This window comes from Sapajus apella, unplaced genomic scaffold (assembly GCF_009761245.1).
Source record: "Sapajus apella isolate SASKATOON/1434 unplaced genomic scaffold, GSC_monkey_1.0 scaffold43, whole genome shotgun sequence".
NCBI classification, from domain to species: Eukaryota; Metazoa; Chordata; class Mammalia; order Primates; family Cebidae; genus Sapajus; species Sapajus apella.
In genome coordinates, this window is record NW_022436983.1 from 3,549,682 (window position 1) to 3,565,130 (window position 15,449).

Here is a 15,449-nt window from a genome sequence, read left to right on the forward strand (position 1 = left end):
TTTGGATTGATAGATAGATGAGTGGTTGAGTAAATGGATGGATGGATGGATGGATGGGTGGGTGGGTGGATGAGTGTTTAGACTGACGGATGGATGAGTGGATGAATAAGTGGATGGGTAAATGAACACTGGATGAGTGGATGGATGGATGGGTTGGTGGGTGGATGAGTGTTGGATGGATGGATGGATGGATCGATGGATGGTTGGATGGATAGGTGGATGAGTGTTTAGAATGATGGATGGATGAGTGGATGGATGGATGGTTAGGTGGGTGGATGAGTTTGGATGGATGGATGGATGGATAGATGGATAGGTGGGTGGATGAGTGTTTAGATGGATGGATGGATGGATGGATAGGTGGGTAGATGAGTGTTTAGATTGTTGGATGGATGAGTGGATGGATGGATGGATGGATGGATGGATGGATGGATGGGTGGATGAGTGTTTAGATTGATGGATGTATGAGTGGATGGATGGATAGGTGGGTGGATGAGTGTTTGATTGATGGATGAGTGGATGGATGACTAGTTGGATAGATGAGGGAATGGATGGATGAGTAGATGGATAAGCAGATAGACTAATGAATTGATGGATAAGTGGATAGATGGATGCATTAATGAGTAGGTGGTCTTTGTTTCTCTGGGTGACCTGCCTCCAGGTTTGATCCTCAGTTGACCAAATTCTAGCCCAGTTGCCAGCATGTGATTGAGCTGGGGTTTGCAACCTTGGGGATACTAGGGCCTCTCCGGTAAATGGATGCTAGTGGCCTCTCTCACTCATTACGCAGGCTGAGTCTTTCTCTTCTGCTGGAGCCTTCTGAGTGGGCTCCTTTGAGATACAGTCCCAAGGGACTTGTTCGGTCATGAAGTTGTGGGGGAGCACATGAATCAGAAACAGGCTGAGTCAGCAGCGATGTCTACCTGTCCCTTTGGGAAGGGGAGTACCCTTTCTCATACTGTGAATGAGAAAGTGTGAATGAGCCCATTTGTAGGGGCACTGTGCTGGTGTGGGAGGTGGAGGCTCCATGGCAGCCCTGCTGGGAGCCCACTGTAGCAGGAGGGCCTGGCATTGCGGAATGGCTCACTGCGTGCGTGGCCCTCTCTCAAGCCCCCTGCCTTCATGGGTCCCTTCTACCACCTGCAGGAAGCGAGTGGGCTGGAAAGCACCATCCACCCATGAGCTGACTCTCTTAAAGGGACAGGTTTGGCTCAGCACCCTGAGTTCTAACTCACCCTGCAGGCCAGGCAAGAGGTGGCAGGGGCTGGGGAGGCGGCGGGGGCTGGGGAGGCGGCAGGGGCTGGGGAGGCACCCCACTGGAGGTCAGGAATACAGATGCTGACTCTCTCTTGAAGTCCCCAAACCTGCAGCTTCTCCCGCTCCTATGGCTCCTCCTTCCCCACCTCAGCCTTTGAAAGACACTGGAGAAAGTGTCAGGTGGTCAGGCATGAGCAAACGCTTACACGTTTCTCTTTGGAAGCCTCCACCGCCCCCTTCCTCCTGGTCCTCTGCTCTGACTGTGACCCTGATGGCAGTGAGTTGACAGCCACACGTGGCGTCTGTGGTACAGGCTCCTGGGCCTGCTCCTCACCTGTGCAGCCCGGTGCCCCCAGGTCGTGGGACTCCTGGAAGAGGTGGGTGGCCAGGTCTGCATCCAGCAGGTAACCACCCCAGGGAAGTCACCTCGGAACTGGATGAGGAAACCAGCAGAGTGAGTTCTGTGTCTGTATTCCCTGGGCGACAGAAATAAGTGGCACCAAGTCTGCAGCCAAATTTGCCTCAAGCGGGGATGGGTGCAGATTGGGAGCCCTGGGCACACCGTGCCAGGACCTAGGATCTTTGGGAGCCCTGGCCCTCAGCCCTGCCCCCCTCTTCCCAGCCAAGGGGTGACCACAGAGCCAGGGAGGTTAACGTCCATTCTTTGCAGACAGACAGGTGAGGGCGCCGCCAGGCCTGCCGTTGTTGCCTGGCCACTGGGACCGTGGGGCTCCGTGAGATTTCCAGCCCTGTCCCCTCTAGGAATGAGCCCCCTGACACTCTCATGAGCTCTGTGGGTTTGCACAGCTTCACGGTTATGTATTCTAGCTCCAGTACAGAGCCCTGGAGCGGCTGGCAGGGCACAGGGGCTTATTTGAACAGAGGGTTCTGCCCACCCAGTCCTGAAGTGCAGACATGTGTCCTGTGAATAGGCGGTGCCTTGCTTGGTTAGCTCTGCATAAGACAGGAGGTTGGATGCTTTCATAATTTTCCTTGTTTGGAAAATCCTAAAGGTGTTGGGTGAGTGGGGGATACGAGAATGGGAATCAGTATTTGGGAACCATTATCTGTGAGCTGGAAGCTAGATGGCCACTCAGAGCGTCACATCAGGGCACTGTTGGTCAATGACAAGGACCCTTTTCCTCTCCACCAGAATCAGATACTCAGCAGTGCCAGGGCCTCTTGGCTTCTCATCTCCCTCAATCCTGGTCAGACATGAATGGGCCCTGGGGTACGCGGGCAGCTGACTTTAGAGGATCCAGATTGGAAAATAGATGTGGTCATTCTTGGTTCTCAGAGCAAAAAATCCAAGGGTGGGGCAGTGTCACAGCTCTGCTGCGGGGTGGGGGTAGGGTAGGGCGTGGGTGTTAGTCACCAGCCTCAACCTGATTAACCCGACACCTCCGGGCCCTTATTGAGGCAGCATCTTGTGTCATAGAAATGTCATCTTGTGTCAAAGAAGTGTCATTCTGCAGTCAGGTGCGGTGACTCACGCCTGTAATCCCAGCCCTTTGGGAGGCTGAGGCAGGTGGATCACAAAGGTCAGGAGTTAGAGACCAACCTGGACAACATGGTGAAACCCTGTCTCTACTAGAAATGCAAAAATTAGCCAGGTGTGGTGGAGTATGCCTGTAATCCCAGCTACTCGGGAGGCTGAGGCAGGAGAATCGCTTGAACCCGGACGGCGGAGGTTGCAGTGAGCCGAGATCATGCTGCTGCACTCCAGCCTGTCTTGAAAAAAAAGAAGTATCATTCTGGCTGCTCTATAGAAATGGATAGCAGGGGCAAGAGTGGCCTCTAAGAGACCAGGCTTGTCCTGTGAGAGGTGATGGGTGCTTGGGCCAGGATGGAAGCTACAGAGGTGGAGAGGGCTGGCCCAGTCCTGGGCCTCTGGAACAGGGTTGGATGTGACAAGAAAGGGAAATGTCAAGGTGACTCCAGGTGTTTGGGTTGAGCAGGTGGAAGGCGGGAGCTGCTGACCCGAGATGGGAAAGCCTGAAGGAGGAGCAGATGTTAAATTTGAGCATCTTCTTCAACACATCCCAGCAGCCCTGCAAGCCTAGAGTCTGGGAAAGCCGGGAGTGGGGGAGTTGTCCACGCATGGACAGCTTTAGAGCTGCCACCCTGGCGAGGTCACCGCGAGTGGGGGCTAGACAGCGAGGAGAAGAGGGCTGAGCCTGAGCCCTGCTTAGAGGCCAGGAGGGCGGGGGCTGAGGGGACCCAGAAGATTGGTGTCCTGGATGCCAGGTGAGGAAGGGGCTTTCAGAAGGGCAAAGTAGCAGCAGGTCAAGAACATGGATGGCTAAGAGCTGTCCATCAGCTTTGGCAACAAGGAATTCACAGTTGACCCTGACGAGAGTCATCTGAGTCCAGGGGCTGGGGGGAGCCTGATGGAGTGGCTGGAGGAAGATGCACGGGGTGTTCGCGTCCAGGGCTGCTGAACACGTGACCAGGAGCAGGACCCGTTAAAACAGCAGCAGCGCTGAGGCCAGGTGTTTGTGATCAGAATAGCAGGCTCGGCTGCCTCCGAGCTCTGAGGCAGAGCTCACCCCAGGCCTCCCCTCGCTCCTGGGGACTACCAGGAATCCTTGGCGTCCCTGCATCTATAGATGCTGTCCCGAGTCCCTGCCTCTGTTTGCGCAAGGGTGGTCCAACTGCGTGTGTCTCTCTGTGCCCCCCGCTCCTTAGAAGGACACCAGCCATTGGATTCAGGCCCCCCCATCCCCATCCAGTATGTCCTTATCATAACACAGTACATCTGCAAAGACCCTGTTTCCAGATAAGGCTCCACTCTGAGGTTCCAGGCGAATGTGAATTGGGGGACACTGCTCAACCCACTCCAGATGTGGAGGCAGCCAGTGTAGACCATCTCCACGAGGCCTTCCTCTCCCTGTGCCGCCACCTGGGAGGGGGGTGACAGATAAGCCCGGTGCTCCCTCCCCTCACGCCACCCCCACCGATGCTGGGGTGCCCATGGTGAGGTCAGAGGCCACCCAAGTCCCCTGTCCCTAGAGAGTTGGCTTTGCCTTCCAAGGCACCTAAATAAGGGGGGTGTCCACATGTCAGCTGGAGGTTCTGGCCAGGCCTGGCTGGATTTGTCATCTTTTTTTTTTTTTTTTAGAGATCGGGGTCTCACTATGTTGCCTAGGCTGGTCTTAAACTCCTGGGCTCAAGTGATCCATCTGCCTCTGTCTCCCAAAGTGCTGAGATCACAGGCGTGAGCCATGGTGCCCGGCCGGATCTGTTTTCTTGGTATCAGGCTGATCTGGGGCTTTGCTGTCTCTGTCTTGGAGGTGGAGGTAGTTTCGCTCCCTGGAAGTCTGGAGAGGAGCCCACCCCCTACACCCGGGTCCGACTTCAGTGAGGGCAGCTGTTTGCTTGTAGGGCAGCTCAGGCAGTTGCCCTGCATGTGCCTTCTCGGGGATCTCCCAGCCCACTGTTCCTGTGGCCTCTTTCCTGCATGCCAGGCAGACCCCCCAGCAGAGTCCCTGCTTCCATGCTGGGGCTAGGGCCATGGTCGGGCAGAAGCAGGGACAGTGAGGTCTTGATGTTTCCCTGTGTGGCCTCTCCACTGTCTAGCCAGCTGGGGCCACAGGCCCTGGACTCTCATTCCTCCTCAAGCCTCGAGGCTCAAGGCCTTGTGCTGAGGATGCAGCCAGAGAGGCTGCTGGGTCACCCTCCCTGTCTTTCCTGGGGCAAGAGTGGAGATGGCCATTGTTGAGTGGGGAGACGGGACCTGGCCTGACCCCAGACCTGCCCACCACCCTCCCTGGAGATGCAGAAAGGCCTGTCTGCAAGAACAGGTGGGCAGGCAGTCCAGGGAGCGCCCCTGACCTCGTGGGTCCTCTGGCCCCACCCCACTGCTTTAAAGACGTCTCCCACTGAGGAGGCATCTTCCATGCAGTTCTGCATTTTATAATTTTCTTGTCGGCCGGGCACGGTGGCTCAATCCTGTAATCCCAGCACTTTGGGAGGCCAAGGCGGGTGGATCACGAGGTCAAGAGATCGAGACCATCCTGGTCAACACGGTGAAACCCTGTCTCTACTAAAAATACAAAACATTAGCTGGGCATGGTGGCACGTGCCTGTAATCCCAGCTACTCAGGAGGCTGAGGTAGGAGAATTGCCTGAACCCAGGAGGCGGAGGTTGCGGTGAGCCGAGATCGCGCCATTCCACCCCAGCCGGTAAAAAAAGCGAAACCCCCCCCAAAAAAAAAAAAAAAAAAAAAAAGAATTTTCTTTAACAGTTCCCAGATGGGTTTGGTGTGGTTTGTCGTGGTTGAAGGTTGAGGGAAGGTCAGCTCTTTTCCTCAAGATCCGCGCCTCCTCCCAGGTGCCTCCTTCCCACACTCCACTCCAGCCTGGCTCTTCGAGGAGCTGCTCGTCAGGAGACTGATACCCCAACACCAGGGACTTCCTTCCTTCCTCCGTGGGGGAGGGGTCGTTCCGGACGCTATTCCCCACCCCCTCCAGGAAGTCTGGTCATATGAGGACCAAAGGCCCTCAGAGTCGGTGGGGGTAGGGGGTAGCGGACCAAGGGTGTCTCATCACCTAGATGGATCTCAGGCATCCTTCCCCAGTTGGCAAGGACAAAGGCTCCATGTTTTGTTTGGCTCTGCTCTTTTATAAAAACTACTTAATGGCTAGGTGCGGTGGCTCGCGCCTGTAATTCCAGCACTTTGGGAGGCCGAGGCAGGTAGATCATGAGGTTAAGCGATCGAGACCATCCTGGCCGACATAGTGAAATCCCTTCCCTACTAAAAATACAAAAATTAGCTGGATGTGGTGGCACACACCTGTAGTCCCAGCTACTCGGGAGGCTGAAGCAGGAGAATCACTTGAACCCGGGAGGTGGAGGTTGCAGTGAGCCGAGATCACGCCACTGCACTCTTGTCTGGCAGCAGAGTGAGACTCTGTCTCAAAAAAAAAAAAAAAGAACTGCTTAATGTAGAGGAAAACACACACACATCCTATGATGGCCATCCCCACCGTGACATTCAAGAATCCATGTCCTGTAGCGTGGTCCCCACAGGCCTCTTGCAGGGCCAGCCACAGGAGCCATGACAGCCATTGGTGAGGACATTGCGGAAGCTGGGGCGTTCTCCCGGGTGGAACGTTTTTCCTTGACCTCATCGCTCTGCAGCTCATTCATTCAGCCTGTGAACTGGGCACAGCACCACACTCTTCAGGCTTGAGTTGGGTTGAAATCTCTCAGGTAACGGCGAGACAGCCGTGGGTCGGGGCTATGGGGCCGTGCGTGTCCACGTTGGCCCCCAGGTAGCCGTTACCACAGGACTGTCGAAGCCGGTGCACCATCTCTTCCAGTTCCTCAGCCTTCTTCTTCCAGAAATAGCACCTGATTGACTTCCTGATTTCTTTGCTGCTCATTCAGCATTGCACTCTCTCATTCATAGAAATTATTTAAATGAATGCATGCCTAAGCTTCCCGGGGATGGGCACAGCAGCCGGAGGCCCCAGGCCACAGGACGGGTGCCCACCCCCTCGGTGGATTTCAGCAGGCACCTGGTTTTATGGCCAGAACTGGGTGCAAAGCCGGCAGCCCCCACTCAAGAGTGTAGAGGTTGGGGAGAACTCCCTAGTCCTGGTAGTAACCAGCTGAAATGGGGGCTGTGCATTCTTGGTCTTTGAAAAGCAGTTAGACCGGAGCCCTCTTCGACGTCAGTTTCCTCCTTCAAGACCAAGGAGGCGTGACCTGCTTATGTGCTTGAGGCCCCAGAGAATAGACCCATTCACAGGATGCCTGGGTGACTCTGGTCCTGTTTTCAGGTCATAAGGCATCACTGCAGCCATTCACTGCCGCTTCTGTAGCCCATTTTGGTGGATCCCATGACCCGTCCCTAAGTGGGTTATTCAGTGGGATCCAAAGATGGCAGGTCCTTCACCCCGCACGGCTGCTTTCACAGAGGGTGGATTGCAGTAGCTGGAGGGTCTCATCCCTTTGGAGTCCGTGGCTCTCAGACCTTGAACCTGTGACTCTCACCTCCCCGAGCCCATCTTCCCATCTGTAGGTTGGGGTCACAGTCCCCACCAGGCACATGGCTGGTACCCCACAGGCCATGGCCGGGGCTGGGGCTGCAGTGTCAGCCACCCAAAATAAGGCGCTGGATGGAACTGGGGGCTCATGTGAGCCTCTGGTTTAGAAACTTTTTTTTTCTTTTTTTTTGCAGACAGAGTCTTGTTCTGTCGCCCAGGCTGGAATGCAGTGGCGCAATCTCGGCTCACTGCAACCTCCACCTCCTGGGTTCAAGCAGTCCTTCTGCCTCAAACTCCCAAGTACCTGGGACTGCAGACATGCATCACCACACCCAGCTAATTTTTGTATTTTTAGCAGAAATGGGGTTTCGCCATGTTGGCCAGGCTGGTCTGGAACTCCTGACCTCAGGTGATCATCCACCTCGGCCTCCCAAAGTGCTAGGATTACAGCCATGAGCCACTGCGCCCAGCCTAGAAATAATTCTTCATGAGTTGATTTGAAACACTTTACACCAAGCAGGTAGTGATGGGAACTCCCTCTCAGCCCTCACTGCCGCAGCGTGGCAGGGCTCCTGGGCCACATTCAGTGGCACTTGGAGCTTTCTCAAGTGCCTTCCAGCCTCCAGGGAGAGCCCCTCCACCTTCCGGCAGGGGCTAAGCTCCATCCTCAAGGGAGGGAGCTCAGGGCAGCCCCGATGAAAGCCAGATGCAGGAGAACTTCTGAGCAGAGAAGAGCACACACCCCCAAATTCCCCACTCCCGATAGCCCGGTCAGGCCGAGGGCTGCGATAATCACTCTGACCTTCAGGATCTTGGCTGCATGGGGCTTTGGGGAGAATCTGGTCTGGATTCCTTATCTTACAGATGGGGAAACAAGTCCAGGCTCACGGAGGGATCTGCTCCAGGTCAGGCTTCGGGGCAGGGTCTGGAGTGGCCAGGGTGTGTGCTTTACCCGAGCAAAACCCAACACTGTGAGCGGCTGGGTGGGTGGAACCCAGTCCCACCCCATCCACAAGGGATTGTGGGATCCTTGACCTTAAAGGACACCGGTTATTTTGTTCTTCCTTCTGTCCCCAAGCAGAGCTCCTCTTAGTCATCCTAAGCTGTCCACGAAAGTCTCCATTTCAAAATTCTCCATGAAAAGCACTGACCATTTCCATTCCCTGTCAGAAGCTGTGACTGTCCATGGCGGGTAAAGAGCAGTGATCCCTCCTCTTTTGTGTGTTTCTTTCTTTTTTCAGTTTTGGGTTTTGTTTTGTTTTCTGTTGGTTTGTTTTTCTGAAATGGAGTCTCACTCTGTCACCCAGGCTGGAGTACAGTGGCACAATCTTGGGTCGCTGCAGCCTCCGCCCCCCAGGTTCAAGTGATTCTCCTGCCTCAGCCTCCCAAGTAGTTGGGATTACAGGCACCTGCCACCATGCCTGGCTAACTTTTTGTATTTTTAGTAGAGACAGGGTTTCACCATATTGGCCAGGCTGGTCTCGAACTTCTGACTCCAGGTGATCTGCCCACCTTGACCTCCCAAAGTGCTGGGATTACAGGCATGAGCCACCGCGCCCAGCTTGCCTTTTTTCATTTTTGAGACAAAGTTTCTGTTGCCCAGGCTGGAATGCAGTGGTGCGATCACGGCTCGCTGCAGCCTTGACCTCCTGGGCTCAACTGATCCTCTCACCTCAGTTTCCCAAATAGCCAGGACCCAAAAACACGCACCACCTGCCCCCCGCCCCAGCTAATTTTTATTTTTTATAGAGATAAGGTCGCCTCTCTTAGGCTAATGTCAAAACTCCTGGGCTCAAGCAGTCTTCCCTCCTTGGCTTCCCAGAGTACTGGGATTACAGGTGTGAGCCACTGCGCCTAGCCTGGTCCCTCTTCTTTTAAAGTTTAGGGTTTAATAAATTTTTAGTAGAGATGGGGTTTCACCATGTTGGCCAGACTGGTCTCGAACTCCTGACCTCAGCTGATCCGCCCGCCTCGGTTCATTATCAAACTTAAGGTTCATTCTTTTATTTTATAACAGCTTTATTGAGCCGAAATTCATATAACATACTATTCACCCATTAAAGTATCCAATTCGTGGCCTCTCGTGTGGTGAGATCTGGGCAACCATCACAATTTTAGAACATTTTCATCACCCCAAAAGGAAACTCTGTACCCATAAGCAGCCTCTCTCCGTTTTGCCATGGCCCACGCATAGCGTTTGGTCTTCCGTCATTGACTTTCATATTTTTGAGACACATTGGTGAATATTAAGGAACTTTAATCCACTTTTTACTGGTAGGATGGAGTTTTGTGGGTTTTCTTTGTTTTGGGGGCTGACTTTATTTTGCTCACAAAGGAGTCTCAAAGTCAAGAGGAGACCATGGATAAAGCTGCAGGTCCATTGGCCTCAGGCCTTTCCATCTGGAGAACAGCGTGACTGGCCCCACAAAGGTCCATGTGTGCTCACTCACACCTGGTTTCAGGAAAGAAAGCAGAGAGGGGTCTGCCCTGGGGTGAGCAGGGCCTGCTGCGCACCCCCTACCCCCACCCGCACGCAGCCTTGGAAGGCATGAGTTTCAGACTCCTGAGATCTGGAGCAGACAGCTCATCTGAGATGCAGCTGAATGAACACAGCCTCCTTTGTAAGACGGCAAGGCCAGGCGCTCTGGGAACACAGGACAGAGGTGCCCTGAAGGCTGCAGCTGGAAGCGCTCTGTAACCCTGGGGCCTGACGCAGCTCTGCCCACGTTCCCTGGCTGTGAGAGGCCCCGTGTGTCTGCGACAGGGGCAGGGAGAAGGCCCAGGCAGCTCTGGGGATCAGCTGCAGCTGGGCTGGCATTTCCAGTTTCCCGAGGCCTGAGCTTGGCCTGGGCCCTCAGCCTCACTGTCAGACAGACAGAAGCACAGATACTCAGGGTTTCTCTGGCTCCGTGTGGTACAGAAACGACACCTTCAGACCGTGGGGCCAGCCAGGCCTGTCACGTGTGATTAAGGACCTGGGTTTGTCATGTCTTCATTTGCAGCACAGTTAGTGGCGAAGGGCGTGGACGCTGGGCCCAGGCTGCCTGCAGTCAGGTCCCAGCCTTTAACCTTGGCACACTGGGTGTCCTCTCTGTGCCTGTGTATCCTCAACTCTTTTTTTTTGGACAGAATTTCTCTCTGTCACCCAGGCTGGAGTGCAGTGGTGTGATCTCAGCCCACGGCAGCCTCTACCTCTTAGGTTCAAGTGATTCTCCTGCCTCAGACTCCCAAGTAGCTGGGATTACAGGCATGGGCCACTGTGCCCAGCTAATTTGTGCATTTTTAGTAGAGACAAGGTTTCACCATGTTGGCCAGGCTGATCTTGAACTCCTGGCCTCAAGTGATCCGCCCACCTCGGCTTCCCAAAGTGCTGGGATTACAGGTGTGAGCCACCATGTCCAGCTGGTCTTCAGCTTTAAAACAGTTGTGAGAACAGTATCTGAGAGCAGCTGGTGACAGAAAATGATTCCCTTCCTGAAGCCTGCGTGGGGTCTGGTGCTGGGGGTTCGTGCTGGGAAGAGCTGGCTCCCACGTGCTCTGACCAACAGGCCCCAGTGCAGCTGCTTGCCGGGACAGGCAGTTACCAGTGGAAGAGCAGGGATGGCCTGGGTTTGATTCCTAGCTCTGTCTCCTGCCAGCAGGGCAACCCCTGGCAAGTCATTTAGACTCTGTCCCTCAGTTTCCTCATCTGTAAAATGGTGTCTCTGTGACTATTCAGTTGTTCATAAGAAACCACAGTGAGGATTAAATGAATGAGTGTTAGCAGAGGGCTTGCCCAGGTGCCCAGCCCAGGGTGGGCTCCCGGTGGTGGCTATTCACATGCTAAATTTAAAATGAAAATCAAAGCATTGCATTTTTAATTGGTTGGTTGGTTGGTTTGTTTCTGAGACGGAGTCTCGCCCCATCCAGGCTGGGGTGAAGTGGCGCAGTCCTGGCTCACTGCAACCTCCGCCTCCCAGGTTCAAGCAATTCTCCTGCCTCAGCCTGCCAAGTAGCTGGGATTACAGGCGCACACCACCACGCCCGGCTAATTTTTCTGTATCTTTAGTAGAGATGGGGTTTCACCATGCTGGCCAGGCTTGGTCTCGAACTCCTGACCTCATGATCCACCCACCTCGGCTTCCCAAAGAATTGTTTCTTTACTGATTTGAATGAATACTAATGAGTGATAATGTTGCCACCATGGTTAGCGTCGTTTTCTGAACACCTGCCAAGCTGCGCTGACCTGCGTTTCTCCCTCTGTCTCCCCAGCCGAGCCACTGCCGCTCATGGATTTGTGCCGCCGCTCGGTGCGCCTGGCCCTGGGGAAGGAGCGCCTGGGGGAGATCCACACGCTGCCGCTGCCGGCTTCCCTCAAGGCCTACCTCCTCTACCAGTGACGTTCACCGTCGGACCGCCAGCTCGGCAACCACCTGGTGCCACCTCACTGAGCCGCCGCTGCTGGGGCCGCCACACCCTGCACCTGGGACCGGCGTCCACAGCCATAAACAGAGGACCCTGGTCTTCCCCTCATCCTCCGTGGCTGCCTCCATGGGACAAGGACCGATTCCAACACAGGCTCCTCCTTCCCCCTTCCCAACACCGGCAGAAGGCAGCGTCCCTGCATGCCGTCCATATACCACCCCTCCCTGAAAAAAGACACAGAGAATAAACTCCTACGAAAGTCCTACGTTGAGCTCCGATCTGCTCTCAGGGTGGGATGGGTGCTCCCCACATCTCCAGGAGAAGACTGCAGCCACCTGGGGCTTCCAGGGTGGTGAAGGTGGCAGGGGGTACCACAGCTCTGAGAGCAGATGCCAGGGGTACTAAGAGGTGCTTAGATAAGGTTGGTGCCCGGCCACAGGTGCCCAGCCCAGCGGGGGCTTGCCGCGGCAGATAAAGCTCAGGACGCCAGAAACTCACCACGGACACGAAGGCAGAAACCAAGGACCGTCTGCAGGCAAATGAGCACCCAGCATCCATCCCCGCCGTCGGCGCCCCGTACCCTGTATTTATTCTTTTAACAATAACAAAAGCCATTTATTTATTCCTTCTAGAAAGGAAACGTTGTTTCAGTCACCTCTCTCTGGCTGTTCTGTGACTTTCCTCCCATCCCTGGGATGTGTGGGCCATGCCTGAGGCACATGTGCACTCGTGCCCAGGCACAAGTGTGTCTTTGGGCCCCTTGCCCTGCAGTTTCCAGGGGGCTCTGCTCCAAGTTCCCTAGCAGGCCCCTCAGGGAGAAAGAGCCTCACATGCAATCTGGGTGTCCTCGGGGCCCGTCTGGAAGTGCTGTGGCAGTTCCCCTGCCTCTCCAGGTAGCCACTTACCTCCTGGGCTCAGACATCTTTGAACATGGCTGCATTTCTTTAGTCTTCTCTGGGTCTTTAGTGTGGGTTCGATTTTGCTTTTGCTTTTCTCGCTGACATTTCCCAAGTGCATCCTCAGAAGCTCTGGGTGTGCCAGAGGACCCCCAGAACCAAGAAGGGAGGGCGAGTGCGTCTCCATTCCCTGAGAAGCCGGGGGCGGGGTGGGACGGGGAGGCCAGGAGCAGAGTCGAGCCTCACAGAAGCCAGCACGGGTCTCTGCTCAGCACCCCTGCCGGGACTCCAGGCCCAGGGAAACAGCCCCAGTTCATCCCAACCCCTCCCAGAGCCTCAAAAGGGGTGACTCGGCTGTCGGCAAGAGAGGGGTGCCCTGTCCCTGCAGCCCCTCCACGTAGCATGCCCAGCACCTGCCACCACCTTGGCCATTTCTTTGCGCTTGAAGTTAACTCTCTGAGAGTCTAACTTTGGTTCCTTTCTGCACAGGTACAATAGATGACTTTATTTGTTTAAAATGTTTAATATATATACACATATATATATATTTGTCTGTAAGAATTGTTTTAAACAGCTGCTGTAGGGTACCGTTTTTTAAGTAAATCTTCCAGTGGAGTATATTTTTTAAAGCACAATGTTGGTGCCAAGACTGGGTGAGAAATGTATATTACTCCCTTATTATTTTTAAAATTTTTATTTTGGGAGGCAGGAGACCTTACCTGTAAGACTTTTAAAGATTCTCCTCCCTCCTGTTTGAGGTGGGTCACATTCTGATGAATGTTTCACTTGTACAGATCCCAGCTTATGGCCTTGACCCAGCTGTCCCCACGGACGCTGGGTGACTCGAGCTCTCTCAGCATCTCCCACCTCCTGACGCCCTGGGACCCTTGACGCCCCACCCTTCTTTCCTCCCAGCCCAGAGCCTTGTGGCTTGTACAGTTTTGAAACTTCCGTTCTATTTTATGATGGTTGATAATAGTAACCTAATAAAGGAACGTTTGTTAAAATATCAAACCACTTTGGAGTTCCTCGTTTGTGCCTCGGGAGGGGAAAGAGGCATGGCTGACCGCCACTGCCTCGCCTTAGTCCAGCCAGCTCCACGGCCCAGTTTTCAACAGATGATGGGCCGACTCCTGCCACCCCTTGGCAGAGGTTGGGATGCCAGGCGAAGCCCCAGACGGAGGAGGAGGAGAGTCCTAGAGGGATGACCCCAGAACGTCCTCATCCCCATTGCAGAAGTTTCTAAGCTTGGCAGCTCAAGCTGCAGAAACTCGCTGAACTAACAGAAAGTGATTCTGCACATTCATGAGCGGATCAGGTTGGCTTGTGGGGTTGTAGAACTTGAGTTGACCGTGGGCTTCTTAGGAGCAGAGTGTGAGCTATTGTAGGCATCCTCAGAGTCCAGACTCTTGGGGAAGAAGCAGGTCCCTCATTCGTCTTTGGGCCCCCTGGGGCCGAATGCACGGTGATGTTTGCTGAATCGTTGCTGAGTGAATTTGCTCTGCTGGCCACGTGGGCAGAGCCCCTAACAGAAAGGCCAGGAAACTCTGGCTTAGTTAGAGGATCAGTAGGTGATAAAATGACAAAAAGAAATTGACTAAGGCTGGGCGAGGTGACTCACATCTGTAATCCTAGCACTTTGGGAGGCTGAGGCAGGTGGATCACCTGAGGTCAGGAGTTCGAGACCAGCCTGACCAACATGGCAAAACCCTGTCTTTACTGAAAATACAAAAATTAGCCAGGCGTGGTTGTGGGCGCCTGTAATCCCAACTACTTGGGAGGCTGAGGCAGGAGAATCGCTTGAACCTGGGAGGCAGAGGTTGCAGTGAGCCAAGATCATGCCATTGCACTCCAGTCTGGGCAACAGAGCAAGACTCTGTCTAAAAAAAGAAAAAGAAATTTACTAAGATGTGATCACATGTCATGGCTAGTTTCCAAAGAATTAGCAAGAGCACATTTAGCTTGCGGTGGGGACACTTCATTCTCAAGGTGTGCTGGGATCTGATAGTGCCGTGAAAAGTGCCTGGCCTGAGAGCCCAAGATCCCTGGGCTCAGAGTCCCCTGTCCCTTTCTCTAAGAGCCTCCTGACCAGCTGTCCTCAGACTACACACATCAGCAGCACCTGGGAAGATGTAAAAATGAAGATTGCAGGGTCCCACCTGAGATGTACCAAGTCAACACTTCTGGGGCCAGGCCCAGGAATATGCATTTCCTGAACTCCCTAGGTGACCTTGCCTAAGAGAGTTTGGACACTACTGCTTCTGACAGTGTCAGCTGTTTTGCAGTTGCTGGGTAGAGGGAAATTATTCCATGGTGTCGGTGGGTTGACCCAATGAGGAGCGCATGCGCTCCTGAGTCAGACCTGGATTCAAATATTGGCTTTGTGGCCTTGGCTGAGCCTCTGGAAAACAGCAGTCACTGCAGTGTGGTACCTGCCTCACAGGAGGATAGCGAGGGCGTGATGAGGCTCTCCCAAAGAGCCTGGCATCTTAGTGAGTGTGCAAACAAATGCTTTAAAGCTCCTGCATTTCTGGAAAATGGCAGTTTCTGGGTTGTGACTTTGTCTTTAAGAATGGACCAGACAGCCTGACAGGGTGGCTGACCCTGTGGCCCCAGCACTTTGGGAGACCTAGGCAGGTAGATCATAAGACTGAGACCATCCTGACCAACAAGGTAAAACCCCATATAAAAATATAAAAATTAGCTGGGCACAGTGGCAGACACCTGTAATCCCAGCTACTGAGGAGGCTGAGGCAGGAGAATCGCTTGACCCTGGGAGGCGGAGGTTATAGTGAGCGGAGATCTCGCCACTGCACTCCAGCCTGGGCAACAAAGCAAGACTCCATCTCAAAAAAAAAAAAAAAGAATGGCCCAGACATTTCTAAACCAACTTACTGATAA

General features: G+C 54.1%; 1 protein-coding gene across 1 annotated transcript in view; it reads left to right on the forward strand.

The window, feature by feature from the left end:
- The window catches only part of SPSB1 (splA/ryanodine receptor domain and SOCS box containing 1), a 79,334-nt gene extending 65,772 nt beyond the window's left edge, over positions 1–13,562 (forward strand). The window contains exon 3 of the mRNA XM_032300304.1: positions 11,500–13,562. Within this exon, the coding sequence (XP_032156195.1) occupies positions 11,500–11,627 (128 nt within the window). The 3' untranslated portion in view covers positions 11,628–13,562. The remainder of the gene's footprint in view (positions 1–11,499) is intronic.
- Positions 13,563–15,449: the final 1,887 nt, after the last annotated feature.